The following is a 16,634-nucleotide window of genomic DNA, read 5'->3' as shown; positions in this document are numbered from 1 at the left end:
GAGGAAGCTGAGGACGTGAGGGTACTGATTGAGAGAGCAGGTTGAGACCCAGGAGCTGTTGTGCAAAAAGAATGGCAAATTATATGAGGGAAACCAGAAGCCGGTGGTGAAGGCAGCCATTCATTGGTGCTTTTTAACCCTTTCCTGCTGCAAAAGCCAGCAGCCCCAGATGCTGGTAGACGGCTGCAGTGAGAGACCTTTTCCTAAATGGTTTGTGCTGAAGGCTTTGAAGGGAGGCCAGCCCTGCTCCCTTCTTGCCCTTTGCAGACAGGCTTTGTGCTCTGGGTAAAACTGTCGGAAAAGGTACAACGGCGCCTAATCTAGGAGATGATTCCTGTGGGAAATCAGGCTGCTTTTCAAGCGTAATTTGAAAAGCTGCTGCCTCCAAACTACAGTGGTGGCGGGGAGCGGGGGGTGCAGAGAGAAGAATGCCATTTATAATGCAATCAAAGCTTCGGCAGAGTCAGCCATCACTCAGAATTATTTTCTGGAATTTGGACTCTCTATTCCTTACTCTGGAGAAAAGGCAGCACGGGCACTTTGCTTCCAATCAAGCCCGTCACAGAGGCTGGGGTAAGTCACACGAAGGGAGAGGTATGTACCCTGCACTGTTCATCACAGCTGGAGCTTTGGAAAATCATTTCTAGGGCTCCTCAAGTCTCCAGAACGAGCCAGAGGAAGCCTCATCAGAGGTTCCATTCATCTCACTTCTTACTTTTAAACTTGAAAGCACATATTTATGTGCCTCAAGTTGCCCATGAACCACGGCACGTCAAACAGTTTGGGGTTGATGGAAGAGGTACATTTCCCCGTCCTGGGACTTTCAGAAACACAATTTCACCGCCAGCCTCTCTCCCTTCCAATTTCTCCTGTATGCTGCCACGAGATGAATATTCCTAAAACGCTGCTTTCAATTCATTACTCACCTCTTCGAGAACCTTCCAAGGCCTCGAACCTTCCAACTTCTTGATCTCTAAAGGCTGGGATCCCACATTGGCAGTCAAGTCCCTCCATAAATGTGGCCTCTAATCTCTAACATACACTCGCAGACTGCCAGGCCAGCGCGCTGGTCTTGGAACACAAATATGGGGCGGTGGATGGATGCCTGTCAATTTTGCCTCTCCCCACCCTGCGTCTCTTTTTTCCTGGTAACCAAATGCAGTGCTGCCTTTTAGGGGAAACCACTCCACCCCAGCTCTCCCTGCATATGGTTTGGGTGAGCTGATCTGCCTGCCTGTCTCCAGTCCTGCCCAGGAGAATGCTCTAGATCAGGGGTCAGCAAACTAAGGTCCCCCAACACTAAGGCAAAAAATGCAGCTCCCCCCCACACCTATTTTGTAAGGCCCTTGAGCTAAGAATGATTTTTACATTTTTAAAAGGTTGTAAAAAAAAAATCAAAGAATATGCCAGAGAGACCCTAGGACCTGCAAAGCCCAATATATTCACCATCTGGCCCTTTACAGAGAAAGTTTGCCAACACCTGCTCAGATGCACAATGCTTGGCTTGGGGCAAACCCTCGGGCATGTGTTGGAGCTGTCTGAAGGAGGGGAACACTCTCCTAGGTTTGTTAACTGAGAGAATAGAAGGCTGGAACTATGGGTGGCCATCTCTGACACTTCACAGAGGGAGGCTGCTAGAAAAGAAAGCCAGCAGCAGGGAAAGCAGAATCAAAAGACGGAGACGCGTGTGGGGTCTGGAGTGAGCTGGGCCTTTTGGTTATATGGCAAAGACAGTTCTTTCAGCTCCAGCCAGTTTGAGTTGGGCCTCTTGTTGCAACTGAGGAAGTTAGGACGAGTACAGATGTTGGCAGGTATGCCCAGGTGCCTCTGGACATGTTATTTTCCCTGTCTGGAATGCCCTTTATCTTCTCTGCCTGCCAAAGTCTGCTTGTCCTACTGCGATCGTACCTCCTCCTCTGCTGCGGTCCCCTTTCGTTCCTGGGTAGTTCTGAGATTTAACCATCTACTTTCTCAGCTATAACTGTCTGGAGGAGTATGTACTGCATCCCTAACAAAGCCATGAGCAATGGGGTTGGAGGGGGGAAGGAACACGCGTTGTCGGAGCCCCAGGCACTCTGCTAAACACTCTATAAACATGACCATGTGTATTCCTTTGGCTGCAAGCAGAGGCGGCAATGCCGCATGAGAGAGAGGAAAATGAAGTACAGTGAGCCGCCCAAGGTCACACAGTTACACAAAGGCGGAGACAGAAATCAACTCCAGCGCTGGTTCCCCACGTTCTTTCCACAACATGGTGCCTCCTGAGGGCCACCTCCAACCCTTCAGGAACCCCGGATCCAGCTCTCCATGTTCCCGAGTCCGCCAGGAGCTTTCAGTGCCTGCGCATCAGAACTCCAACACCTCAACCCGAAATTCGAAATCTGAAGCCCACCTATGCTTCTCTCACCGACCCCTAGCTCCCGCCAAACCAACACTCGAAAACCCCGAGTGAAAGGAGAGCCCCTTGTCGCCACCAGCACGTTTTAACGGGGGGAAATGAACCCTGGTGCCGCTGCGATTGAGTCAACTGGACAGGCTCAAAATGAAAGCGGCTTGAATATAATCATAACTGGAGAGGCACTCTAATTAGTTTTTTTTCTTTTCTTTTTTTGATCAAGTGCAACAATCTGCCTGCAGGAATCTGAAAGCAACTCAGGATGTCTTAACTCTTAGAGGAAGATGCGTTTCTAGAACACCATGGCAAATCCTCTCAGGCAGATTATCCCGGGCAGAGCCTCCCCAGAGCCCAGGTTTTATCACAGCCCAGGATGTGTGTGCATGTCCCCTGCCTCCCTGGACCCCAGCACAGCCTGCCACACCCAGGGGCCCCAGGAAGGCTGGTTACTTTCATCTCACCGGGAGCTCAACAAATCACGCCACCTCTGACCTGTTCTCTCATTTGTCAGGATTTAGAGATGGAATTAGCCTATCACTTTGTGTCCCCAGTGGAATTAGGAACAATGCTGTGAATCCTTATATAATCTCCTCAATTAGAGGGCAGACCCTCCCTTTCCCAAAGAAAATCATCCCAGAATTTAAAAACTGGAGTCATCTCCCTTTCAGGGGTTCTTCACTTGGGGGTCCCTGCAGGGTGATGTGTGTAGGCCCTGGAATTGTACAGAGCATTTTGTGATGTCAGCTGAGCAGACCCAGCAGAAGAGGAGATGGTGTGTGAATGCAGTCTTGTGGGGAAGCAGTGCCCTCCCAGGAGTGACACTGGAGGAGGAAGAGTTTCTGGGGAGTGGGTCCTCAGATTTCATCAGATTCCTAGAGGGGCCCAGAATCCCAAAAGAGTTAATAGCTCTCCTTCTGGCTCCACTTTACAGGTGGGAGAACTGAGGCCCAAAGAGAGGGAGAGTGTCTGATGATTTCTGGCAGAACCAGACTGGAAGCCAGGCTGCTGCCACCCAGACATCCCACTTCCCTTGTAGGGAAGACCCTAAAAGGAGATGAGGACTTGGCTGGGGACCCTTGTTCCAGTGTGTCCCCAAGCCAACCATCTTCCGGGTTTTGGTAGAGCTCGAGGATTACCTAAATTACTGGAGGAATCTAGATGGTGGCGCCTCCCGATGCATGTGGTGAGGAGGCCTCTAGTCTGTGTGTTGTGTGTGTGCGCGTGTGTGTGTGGCAGTTTACCTAAATTTACATAATCTGTGCCTTGTAAATCCCCCAGATAGAAAAATCAAGTACTTATCCTGCCTTTTGTACACAAACTCCCTCAAGGTTAGCGTATGGTTGAGGAAGGGCAGGTCCCCTTCTACAAGCACTCTAGCTAAAAGCAAGCTGGCATGGTGCGACTAGAGCAGCACAGCCTGGCAAGCATCGCTCAAGAATGAGTGGATCCAGGCGAGCGTCACCAAGGACGGCCAGTATCGTGAGAGGAGCTCAGACCCACATATCGCCCGATGGAAGTAACGCCACACCACCACATATGGAGGAGTGTTGCCAAAAAACAGAAACAAAAAAACCAAACCTGATCAAGCCTCTTGTTGTGCCTCCCCATTTACAAGAAATACAGGTGACAGGAGGAGCCTGTGAAATGACTCCACAGGGATGTAATCTGTAAATCCACACTGTGGGGAATGCCGTAGGATAAATGACCTTCTTTCCTCACCATAAAACTTTCAGGGGGAAAAAAACGAGATGGAGGCGGAGTCTATACATGAGAAGAGACGCATTAAGGGACGTATCGATAACAGCAACGTACATACCTTATTTGGACCCTAATTCACACACACTAGGGAAACTGAAACACCAACTGAGTCCAATATTAAAGGGCCATCGTTCATGTTTGTAGGTGTGATTTTGGAGGTTTAAAAAAAAAAATCGCAGGGATTTGCTTGAAAATAATCCAGGGGCTGGTGGGGGTGGGGAGGTAAGTGGGCAGGGGGCTTGAGGAAGCGAGGCTGGCTGGCTACGTGCTGGCAACTGGGTTATGGGTACCTAGGGCATCAGAATACTATTATCCATAATACAAAGTAAAAAAAAAAAATCATCTCCTGCTTAAAAGGTATCCAAAAAATTGTCATAACTGTTTGCTTTTGGGGAGGAAAACCAGATGTCTGGGGCATGAGGAGACTGACTTTTCAGTTTCTGCTTTGTGCTGCTTGGATGTTTATGCCATGGCTTTGGATTATCCATTCAACAATATACACTCAATTAGGGCCTAGGGCCGGCCCGGTGGCTCAGGCGGTTGGAGCTCCGTGCTCCTAACTCCGAAGGCTAACAGTTCGATTCCCATATGGGCCAGTGGGCTCTCAACCACGAGGTTGCCAGCTCAATTCCTCAAGTCCCGCAAGGGATGGTGGGCTCCGCCCCCTGCAACTAAGATTGAACACGGCACCTTGAGCTGAGCTGCCTCCCGGATGGCTCAGTTGGTTGGATCGTGGGCTCTCAACCACAAGGTTGCGTTCAACTCCCACAAGGGATGGTGGGCTGCGCCCCCTGCAACTAGTAACGGCAACTGGACCTGGAGCTGAGCTGCGCCCTCCACAACTTAGACTGAAAGGACAACAACTTGAAGCTGAACGGCACCCTCCACAACTAAGATTGAAAGGACAACTTGACTTGGAAAAAAAGGCCTGGAAGTACACACTGTTCCCCAATAAAGTCCTGTTCAACTCCCCCCACCCAAAAAACAAACAAACAAAAAGAATATACACTCAATTAAAAAAAAAATCACCCAATTTAAATAAAAAACTTCAAAGTGAGCTCTGGATCATACTTTTCATCCAAGAAATGCCTTTATTTCATTTTCTTCCCAAGAACAGGTAAGGTGCAACACGTTAGTTCCATCTCATTCTTCGTGGTGAGGGAGTTGTGTGTGTGTCTGTGATGCTGGGCTGTGTTCTGAACACGCCTGGACGAGTGCTGCTTTCACGTGGTCCTCAGGCTCTCCGGGGACACACACAATGCACAGAACAGGCCTCTGCCCACACCAGGTGTGTGTGTGGTGATGGAAGGGGTGGCCGGTGAGGCAGCTGGGACCTCAGGAGATAGTAAGCTAAGGAGTTAAGCCCTTAGAGCTGCCCGACAATGTCATTTGAAAACACCAGGTATAGAAATATAAATAACAGTCAGCTACTTTCCTTCAATCCAATTTCTAAGCAGTTGCGTGATCAATCAATTTATAAATCGATTGGCTGTTTAATCCACCTTTGCAGTCTTCTCTGCTGCAGCAGCCAAGGCCTTCGGCCAGGGTGGGGTCAGCTCCCCACCTGCAGGCAGTGGAGGTGACCTCCTCTGGCCCGTGCCTGCCCAGTGGGGGAGGGAGGGGTCACTGCAGCTCCTGGAGCAGGAGGAGCACGTTGGCTGTGTAAGGGTTCTGCTGCCCCACGGCCCCCCGCAGCTGCACCGGGTGGAGGCTGGGGTGGGGAGGTGTGAGCTGCTCAGGGCAGTAAAGTTCGTTCAGGAGGAACCAGGTGGAGTCTGGGTCTACCTTCATCAAGTGGAGGAAAACCCTGTGGAGAGATGAACAGGAGTGAGGAGGGTGGGTGGGGGCTCAGGGAGGGGAACCTGCTGGTGTTCTACCCAAGAGGCCACTCACTGGGCTATTGGAGAGAAAACTGACAGCAACATCAAATCACGACCAGCAGAACAAACCCACCTCAATTCATAAGGCAGGGCCATTCGCAGGGCCCCAAAGCCCATCTGAAATAGAGGTGAGGAGTGTCGTACCCCCCGACATAGAGAAGAAGAGTAATTAGTCCGAGCAGAACAGGACCGGCATCAAACAAGCTCCTGGCAGAGTCCGGTTTTGGGGAGTGAAGCCCGAGTTTTCAGAAGGAAGAAAACGGACAGGTCCACCCTTCACAACAGGCTCCCCTCGGCTCAGAGCACCAGCCCTCCAGCTCGCTGCCGACCTCTGTGGCTGGCCCTTTCTGACCAGAGAGCCGTTCTCGGTGGTCTGGACATGCTCCGACAGGGTTCAGCTCGTTCCTCTCCTGGGGCAGGACTGGCTGAGCCCTGTGCTGTGACCTTGGGCAAAGGCAAGGCACTGTTGTCCCACATGGACGGAGCTGACGGGTCTGGACCACCTGACACGATACACCTATCGTGGTTATTTTGGCCTGAACTGTGAGGTCATATCCCATTTCTAAATGACCACTCACATGCCCAGGGCCACTGCACCGGGTGTCTAAGTGTCAACTCCATACACTTGGCCGACTCTAGGATTCAGAGCCTGGCTTTTCAATCCCAGGAAGGACGAGGCCCTCCCCTAGTGGGGCAGCTCCCGCTCAGCCATCCTGCTCACGCCAGCTCACACATCACCTGCTCAGAGAAGACGGCCTTCCTGGACCATTATACCTAGGTGGCTGCCCCTTATTTTCCTTTTTCAGGACACCTCCCGACGCCCCTCCAGCACTTATCAACTACTTGTCTATGGACCATTTCCCTTCCTCACAATACAAGCTCCTGGGGGGCAGGGACCAGGTCTGTTTGGCTCACTGCTGTATCCCGGGCACCTAGCATGGCACATGGTAAACACTCAACCAGTACTTGATTGAACAGGTTCACATACTGACTAAGCGACTTCTTAGGTTGTCCACTAATGACTGAAGATGACATCCCCCTCTGGAATATTCACATTCTATAGAAGGATCTAAAGGACAGGTCAACTGCTCACCACCAAGGAAGGACTAAGGAAGGTTAGTTACGGGATTCACATTACTGCAGACACTGGTAGCTAAGTGGCTGTGGGAGATAATTCAATCTGTCTCAGTCCCGGTTTCCTCATATCTAAAAATGGGGGAATGTACTTCCCTCAGGGTTTTGCAGAGATTTAAATGAGAAAACGCAGATCCAGTCCTACCCAGTGCCTCGCAAATGCGATCCCTATCTACCAATAGTGGAGAATATCTATTTGATGGACCACATTTTATTCTTGACGACCATTCGTAGGAGCCGCTCCCATACAGCTGGCCATCAAATAGCGACTTAAATGCTTGCTGAACAGAGCTCAATTCTGGTTTTTAATTATGTTAATCTGAAAAGCCCGTGCACTTTTGCTTTCTTCCTAGGGTTTAGAAGACATATGCTAAGGAGGCAAGGAAGGCAGGTGGAAGGGGGGCACTTTGAAAATTTTTCTGGCCTGTTTTGTGCCTACACAATTCAAGTTTTCTTTACTTAGGATAATCTTGTGTTTATAACCTCAGCGGTTGTTGCTGAGGAAGTGATTAGAATATTCCAATTCATCGTTTCCACTTCACCGCAGAAAGGAGATGGGCCTGCGTAGGAGACAATTTTTGTTTAAAAACAAAAATATCTTTGATAATTAGAGTGGCAAGGGAAATTATGAAAAAAATGCACCAAAAATGGGAAGCAGGCTTCTATTTACACGTGACACAGTTGACAGTTTTCCCTGGTGCCAAAGACTGTTAGAATGCAAATGGTTTCATCTGATTTTTTTTTTTCCCCCTTCAAGAACTGGAACAATTTCTCAAGCTACAGCACGGCACACTCTCAGCTTCAAGGAATATTTTGAACTGGGCAGCACCCAGCAAAGAGGTGCCTCGGCTCAGTACAGTCATAGAGGCATAAAAACGTTGCAAGGTTCATTTTCTGAGTCCTTTTTAACATGCTAAGTGCGGACGTTGTATTCGTTGGCAGGAAAGGAAAAGCCGCTCTCTTTGCCCTGTGCGATCTCTAAATAAAATGCTAACAGGAAAGCAAAGCAAAAACGCGTGCAAAGTTCACCTGCTTTTATTAAGCAAGAGCCAAACTCATGGAAGAATTATTTGGGGTCTCACTCCTTAGCTCTTCAGGGGGCAGACTCCGCAGATTGGCAGGTAGCAATGCAACTTCCTTCTCCCACCTCTGGAGCTTGAAGCCCCATTAATTTGCCTCAGGGAACCTGTTTCTTCCTCTTTCTCCAAAGGAAGATGATCATACCTGCCCTACCCTACTCACAGTTTTGTTCCAAGGCTCTAAAGGAGATGAGGTACAAGAAAACACTCTGAAGTGTCTAATGAAAACACTGTTCTGTCCAGAGAAAGTGGGTGTGTGTCTAAGGAATAATTATCACTACCAACCCTGGCACACGGCCATGCCATGGTTAATTCTCCACACTCTGAAAAGGGCAGGACATTTGTCTTTTGTTTCACTCATAATTTCCTTCATACTGACTTGGTGGGGGTCCCAATGCTCAGCCACATGGATTCTAGTTGTGCCCATTATTTTCAGGAAGAAAGGAACGCAATAGTCTGCCCCTCTGCGTGCCTGCGGTCGGAAACAAACAGGGTGCTATGCACTCAGGTGCTGGCAGGTGTAGCTGTGCTCCTGGTTGGCAAAAGTGACCCGCTGATCTCGAAACACCGACAAATTCTGAACTTGGACCCTAGTTTACTTTAAGCCCCTGGGAGCTGAGCTTGAGGCCCAGGAGGTCTGGTCTGAGTGCTCAGTGGCCCAGCTTTGCTCCAAACTCTGGCACCACTTCGTCCTGGGGCCAGTTCCCACCCACCGTGGGGCTCCTGGAGAGGGAAGAGCAGAAAGCTGAAGACCTCGAAAGCCCTTTTTGTATAATCAAAAGCCAGAAGACAAAGACAGGACCTCTGCTTTGAAGTGATTGCAGTAACTGCTGGGAAAATGTTCCTAATACATTTTGAGACATGGCAGGGATGGCTGTTGAACATGCCAAATGGCCAGCTCCATCTTTTTTCAAACCCAGAGAGAAGTACTTTTTAAAAAATATATGTACACCATTTAACTTCTGAACAAAAATTTCTTTCTCCTTCCCCCAGGCCCAAATCAGTGGCTCAAGGGAGCACAGTTATCAAGAGATTATCTGGTCCCCAGAGTTTGGGGAGGTACTCAGCTGTGCCTCATGCCTCTCTCAGTGGCCTGGGGCGAGTGATTATCTCTCAATAACCTGTAGGGCCGTGTAGCTTAAATGATAACTTGACTTTAAAAAATTTAGAACTCGCCGTTAGGCAGTTTCTAAGCAACCTCTGTTTCCATGGCAAAGAAGCCTGGTGTTTATACTGATTTTTCACTTAAAATGCGATTTTATTGAATTTCACTTCATGCAGGCAGCCATTTCCCTGCACTTCAGCCCTATCTTCAATTGACGGGTATCAGTAAGTACCTAATAAACTCCAGACGCCAAACCAACAGAAGCAGCTCATTCCTTTACGATCAATATCAGGGTGCGCCGGTGACCGAGCTGGGGGTGAAGCAGGCTGAGGAGGTAGGAACTATGCTACCTGAATCTGGTCGGCTGGGTTTGGGTTCCATCTCTTCATGGTTTACCAACACCTGGTTTGGCCTAGGGACTGCACTAGGTGTGTGGGATGCGAAGCTGGACGGACAAAAAGACTCTGGCCTCATGGCTCCCTGTCTGGTAGGGAGGACAGACTAATCAGAGGCCCATCATGCAACGTGGAGAGGGCCATGCTAGAAGTCACGTGTGGGGTGGAACCAGGAAGGAGGGGACATGGAAGTCTCTTTTCTGTAAAGGGGGTGGGGGTGCATCAGAGGAGTTCTAAAGCCCCTTCCAGCTCCAACAGTCTACAGCGGTTCACAAGTGTGGGCAGTGGATCACAGGCCCTTCCCCCCAAAATGTGGCAAAACCAAAAAGAAACCCCTCTGCTGCAGACGCAAATATCACAGGGTGTCCTCACCATGTCAGTCTAGACAACATCTGCTCGGGGGGAGCTCTAGAAAACCGCCATCCAATCAAAGCCCAGGAAAGCTAAACAAACTGTAACTGAAATTCAGAGCTTCCAGCTCTCCTGGGTGAGACAGGCTATTCTTTCTCTGTCAATTACTTGCTTGAGGGATCTGCTGCTCCTTGTCTCTTTCTGGATTTATAAAATGCTCTCATGAGCTGTCTGTGTAAATGCCAGTGGTAAAGAACTTGTGGCTTTGTGATCTGTTTCTCTCTCTGTTTATTTATTTATTTTGGGCTTCTAAGGCAGTTACTCAAGGATGTCTCCTTAGGAACACGACACAGGCTGTCTCTACATGGGCATAACTAAATGCAATCGGAAGATCAGCTTACTCGTTGCAAAGTAGGCAGACCCACAGTTATTTTAGCTTCCCTGCTATTTCCTCTCTGGCTGAATAGCCTCCACACTCTTCTGTTCTCTGGCCATCTCTTCTCCCGTGACTCCATACATGCTGATGCTACAAACGAGGTTGTGTGTTTCCTTTTAAACAAATGGACGCTCAGGGTGTCCACGTGTCTCAGCCAGCAAGCAGTGGGCCGATGTTTCCATACTCGGTAATTTACTCTAATGGGTCTCGGTTCATTGGTTAACCAGTATTTCAAGCCTGTCTTTCCTTGCTATTCAATTTAGCTATCTTCCCCTGCACGGAGGTCGTTTTTTTGTTTCTAAATGTTGAAAATGGAGGATTATGACTTGAAGCAACGATTTACTCTCTAAATAAATACTACCAATTACCTTTGCAGCTATACATTCTCGTTAGACTTAACTGTATTTACCTGTTCAAGACCCTTCATCTATCAACCCAGCTCCAACCCACATACTCACGCAGAGACTGATATTCAAAATATTTAAGTGCAGCGGGGACAGGATTTAAAACCATGAACACCAGTAGAAGCTTATGATGCTAACCGTGCCTTTAAAGTACCACAAGACAGAGTATCATAAATGCAGTGGAACGACTCCATTGCTTTGTGCATATTTAAAAAGATACGGCACTGAGAGGACCAATCTGTTACAGGCAATTCAAAAATAAACCAGAACCTGAAGGGTTTAAATCCCACTGGGACAGGATTTAAAAGCAGCCCCTTCCATCTGGCTAGCTCTCCTGCCTCCAGGCGTCCCGCAGGCCTAGATTCCATGATGGCCACGCTGCTAGGCACGGATTTCAAAGTGGCCCCGTGCCAAGCACCAAGGTGGCAGGCTTGGGTCGTGGCCCCGGCTGGCTGGCCTCTCAGGCCACACAGAGGGTTTCCTGCTTCCTCCCTGGAAGATGCTCCTGAAGATAAAGACATCTTCATAGCAGCCTACCTATTTTCCCTCCCTCCCCCTGAACTGTTTTCCTGGAACCCACGCTCTGGCACTAAGCCAGCAGCCTTAGCCTTCACTGATGGATGCTGTAAGAAACAGCTCTAGGAAATATACTTCTGTATTTATTGCAAGGGTGTTAGGGATATTAGTCATGACGTACCCAGTGTTGATGACCCATGGAGAAATTTTCCTAGGGTTCAGTACTGAGGGAAGCTGCGCCTCTTTCTGAAAAGCTTTCTTTTTTTTATCCCAGCAATAACTAGAATTGCCTCTTTGCTCTGTCAGGAAGCCCAGAGCCACACAGAGGGCTCCTCTCCAGCAAGGGTGCAGAGCTTCATGTCCGCATTTTATATGTTACCCTCAACTCTGGTTTCACCTTGTTTTCCTCTTAAAAAACGTATTCATTTCCTAGTTTTCTTGTTGCATACCCTTCATTTATAAGATGCCCTAGGTCTTATTTTTGGAATAAGAAAGAAGTTTAAATAATGATTACTACTACTTATTGACTTTTTTACTCTGTGCTGATATTTTGTGCGAAAGAATAATCTATGTGACTTTACTAAATCCTTGTAGTAATTCTATTGGAGAGGCTTGTTCTAGTCTTGTAGATGAGGAAACTGACACTGGAGAAGTAAGTTAATTTATCCAAGGTTATATCGCTATAGAGCAGCAAATGTGAGGCCGACTCTAACGTGGTATTCATCTTTGAAATCTTTCAACTCTCAATACAATTCTTGGCTCACCCCAAACATCTTTTAAATAAATACACATAGAATAAGACAATCGAGGCCATTTCCCTGGCTCCTTTACTTGGTACTGAGATCACATGCACTCAAGCCTCTTAGGTGTTTGGGACAGGCCACAGACCCTGCCAAGTCATGAATGGCTACCCTCCCGTATGCCAAGGCTTTTGATATCTGGAATCCACTTTGTGCAGGTGGTCTAGCTTCCAGGAGCATCAGAGCCTCCTGATTCCCGACCCGGCACAGTACGTACACCCACAGCAAGCACAGCCCAGACTCGCCTTCCCCACCCACTGGGTGGTGAAACGGTCAACCAGGGCAGATTATCAATCACATGACAACACCGAGGAAGCAGGGAAAGGATGGGGGATAGCATTTGATTTAAGCAGCACAGAGGGCCCTGCCGTCAGATCTGAAACCCAGCAACCCTCTTTGTTTGTAATCTGCATGGCAGATGTCTCTTATCTTTGGCACCAGGAAATCATGCCTCTATATATGCACAGTGAACAGCTTCAGATCTGAGCGTATTTTTAGAACAATGAGCCTGGAAAAGCAGCAATGCCTGTCAAAAGATGGATAATGGGAAAGCTAACTACTTGGGTCTGGATTTGTCAACTATTAATCAAATGTCAAAAGGGAAAATATTAGGAGAGTCCTCATTTCCATGTTGGGTGCAATCCAAGGTGCAAGCAGCTCTGCAGCCCGAGCTCCAACAAACTGCCCACACCATTTAACGGGATGAGCTACTCATTTCAAGCTCAGCTGAACTAATGGATCACTACTCTGTGGCTCCTTGATCCGTTCAAATATAATAGGCCAGGTGTGGGTAAAGAGAGGCGCTGGGCTCTGACAGGGATGAAATGAACCAGCCTGTGCCAGTCTGTGTGCGTCCAGGGTTTGAAGGCACCGGCTGGTTCTTTGATGGGCTGGGATCCTGCCGTTAGAAAGCAAGCGGGGAAGTCAGTCAGTAAATGAACCTTCAAACCTGGTCCTGACTTCTCAAGCAAATGGGTGGCAGGGGAAGGTGGCACAATTAACACGAAAAAGATCTTTCGGAGGTGAAAACCTCTGTCCAGATTTCAGTCAAGATGACGCCAGCTTACTACAAAGAACACCATGCCCAGGTGTATATGTGTCTATATAACATAATACGTAATACATGTGTTTGGTGCAGCTATATATAGCCCACATAGGTGGGTACGCATACGTAAATATACCTCTGGAACATAAGCACCGTGAGGGTGGAGGCTCCCTTATCTGCACAAGCACCGCAGGAGGAAGGTGCTATTACCATCCCAATTTATAGAGGAAATGAGGCACAAGGCAACGCGGTCATTTGCTCAAGGTCACAGAGCAGGTAAGATTTGAACCTAGGTTTGTCCACATCCAAGAAGGGAGGGTGCCCTTTGCCCTCATACACAATGGGGAGGCACAGGGTGCTGGGGAGCCATTCCCAACCCCCACATGAACCAAGGAAGGCAGCATCCCGCGCCTGCACGACCCAAGGTGCACTGGCCATCATTGCCTGCTGGCACCTGCAGCCCCACCTGGGCTCGGGGGTTTGCAGGTGGAGGTGGGACTGGGGAAGGAGACCAAGTGACTGACCTAAATGCATTGTTCCTCCATCCTGAGTCTTGTTGGGCATGGACTTCACCTTTCTAAAAATAGGCACTGCCTACTTTGTTCCTTTTAGCCCCAGGGTAGAAAACTCACTGGATGATTTAAGACCTCCCTGAAAAGACAGGGAGCCTCAGCAGCTGCTAAGACAGGCTCAGGGAGCGTGGTTTCAGTGGGGTTGAGCTGAACCAGGCTGAGAGCACGTACTGGCCTGAAGGGAAAACACAGAAAGTTGGGGTATGTGTTCACATCTCAAACGCCTTTCATGTTTGGGAAGGAAAATCTCTGTGGCCAGAAAGGCACAGGACTATGGAGGCCCACTGCATGCTGGGAGATGTCTCAGAGGCTTCCCAGACCACCTGGGAATTTAAATCAGTTTAGTCGGCCTGTGCCGGGGCCTGTGCCAGGGCTGAGGTGGGGGCGTGGCTGACAGGGCCTGTTATTCTGTAACCCAGTTCTGTAACCCTCAGGGACACGGCCTTCCTTATAGCTTGTGGTATGCTGAGCCCTCCTCCCAACCCCAAATATGATTTTCCTATTTGTTATCCATTGAAGGTATTTAACTAGATGGACTTTGGGGGAGCTGGTACTTTTCTTGCATAGCCAGTTAACAGTGACACCTGGTGGTAACATACAGCAAGGTTACACCCTGCCCCTACCCCCACCCCGCCCCCAGTCGCAAGATTTATGCCCCTCCTTACAAGGCACATTCGCTAGATAAAAGCATTAAACGGGAATGGCATCTACGTTCTGAGCATTTACAGCCTTGGTTATATCAACCACCCCCTGATCAATTTCCATTTCTAGAGTTTACAGCCTGGATGTAAAAGCCTGCCACAAAGGCTGTATTTAATATGACAAATTTAAAAAGCAAACACAGGCTTGGTCATTCTTTGGAGCCAGGAAAAGCAAAGAGGAGGAAGGAAAAACCCAAGTGTAATGTACACAAAGAGAAATTTTTATGGAGAGGCTGAGTTTGCCTCCCTTCCAACTTGAGGGAGGCTGCCCCTCAGGGGTCGCAACCCCCACCCGCAGGACCCACGGACAGGGCTGTTCACCCACGTCCTCTCAGAGCAGCCACGGGCCCTCACTGGTTTCCTCACCAGCCCTGTCGGCCAGAGGGGGTCACTCTCAAAGCAAGCTGGCCACCTGCCCAGTGTCACAAATTCACTACCTCTGAGGGAGCAGGGGCGTCTCTGGACAGCTCTGGCTTTACTGCTTCTTCTGAGCACCGAGCTGATGCTAGAATTTTTGTAACCCTCTGGGTGCAGGGCTCCCCCGCTGGGGGGCAACGAACATAACAGCCTTCTCTTCTCCCATGAGAGCTGGGAGTGTCACTGACTGCTGTGAGGGGGATACAGGAGTGGAAGCAGGGGCTGGCAGGGGGGCTTCTGCAGTCTGTCCGGTAAGAGATGAGGGTGACCTGGCCTGACCTGGCAGCTGGGAGGTGAAGAGAAACAGACAGTTTGAAGAGGCATTTTGTAAGTTAGGGAGACAGGCTTCATTTCTGGAATGGATGTGGGGTGTGAAGGAAAGAGAAGAATTAAGGACAAACAAGTGGATGGATGGTGCAGCCATTTGCTGAGCTGGGAATTCCCGTCTCATCCCAGGGACCTTTCCATCAGTCCCTGTCGGGAGGACTGTTCCCAGGCTCAGCGGCGCCCATCTCCCTCTCTCCACTCGGTAATGAGGCTCACAGAGACCAGCTTTCCCATCTCTCAGGCTTCTCCTCCCATGTAGAGAGCTTACTCATATTTGAATCAGGATGCCAAATCAGCTCTGGATCAAGGACAACACTGATTTTCCTCCCCTGACTTCAAAATAAGTTTGCAGATGATGTGTTTGTGAAGCAGTCAACCTTGCACTTCCTCCCCTCCCAGCCCTGCAAGGGCGAGGTCATCGGACTCAACCCCGAAAGGAATGCGATGAAGCAAACAAAGGCACTGCAGTCAAGCGGTGTCTGCCTGCGTTTCCCTCCTCCCAGGCATGGCACCCTGGATACCAGCTCAAGATTCAGCCAGGCCCACTTCCGGGTATGACTGCCGTTAGTGGCAAAAAAAAAAAAAAAAAAAAAAAAGACATGAAAAGATAATGAATTGCGAATATGAGCTTGTTTGATGGGTCTAAACTTGAAGGATGAGTACGGGGTGGGTGTAGAAAAAGGAGAATGGGACAGGGATTGTGAAGATCGGATCTCCGTAACTGGGTTGTTTACAGGCTCACGAAAGAACGTACTTCAAGATGAATTCCTGATGTTCTTCAGTTGTACTGTACATTACCGCACACTTAGCTTCAGGGACACTGCCCAGGGGAGGCCCATTTTCACCCTAAGTTGGTTCTCTAAGGAATAAGAATGTCTGGGGATAAGAAGCCGGTTGGGATGTACCCCTGGTACTGGAGAAACCATGACTGATTCTGGGCCTAAGGGTTGTGATGGAGAAGAAAGAAAGGGGACTGGGAAACTCAAGAGCAAAAAATTGCAAAGGACAACAAATCAATTCAAAAACATATTTCCATCGCTCCCAGGGGGTATAAAGTTTATAAGGGAGCAAGCTGACTTTCCTCATTTCTCAGTGAGAGCAGCCGGTCAGCCCCTCAGGGAAAGACATGACTCCTACCTCCGAGGAAGATCGGGGACATGTTTCCAGAGCCTAAGAAGGAGGGAGGGGCTGCTTCTTTGCTCTGGGACATGGAGCTGCAGGGCCGACCAGTACCCAGTGCCAGGCCAGCTTTTGCTCCAGCAGCAGACGTCCAGGGGATGGCAGTTCCAGGGAACAGGCTGCTCCCAGAGGGAAGGAGA

The 16,634-nt window shown here is 49.2% G+C and overlaps 1 protein-coding gene across 3 annotated transcripts in view; it reads right to left on the bottom strand.

Annotated features, from left to right (window-relative positions):
• Positions 1-5,224: 5,224 nt before the first annotated feature.
• Positions 5,225-16,634, bottom strand: part of TTI1 (TELO2 interacting protein 1) — a 43,959-nt gene continuing 32,549 nt past the window's right edge. For all 3 annotated transcript variants that reach the window (XM_033095562.1, XM_033095560.1, XM_033095561.1), the window contains one exon: positions 5,225-5,960. In XM_033095562.1, the coding sequence (XP_032951453.1) occupies positions 5,777-5,960 (184 nt within the window). In that variant the 3' untranslated portion in view covers positions 5,225-5,776. The remainder of the gene's footprint in view (positions 5,961-16,634) is intronic.

This window comes from Rhinolophus ferrumequinum, chromosome 23 (genome assembly GCF_004115265.2).
Source record: "Rhinolophus ferrumequinum isolate MPI-CBG mRhiFer1 chromosome 23, mRhiFer1_v1.p, whole genome shotgun sequence".
Lineage (NCBI taxonomy): Eukaryota > Metazoa > Chordata > Mammalia > Chiroptera > Rhinolophidae > Rhinolophus > Rhinolophus ferrumequinum.
This window is presented reverse-complemented; position numbering and strand designations above follow the sequence as displayed.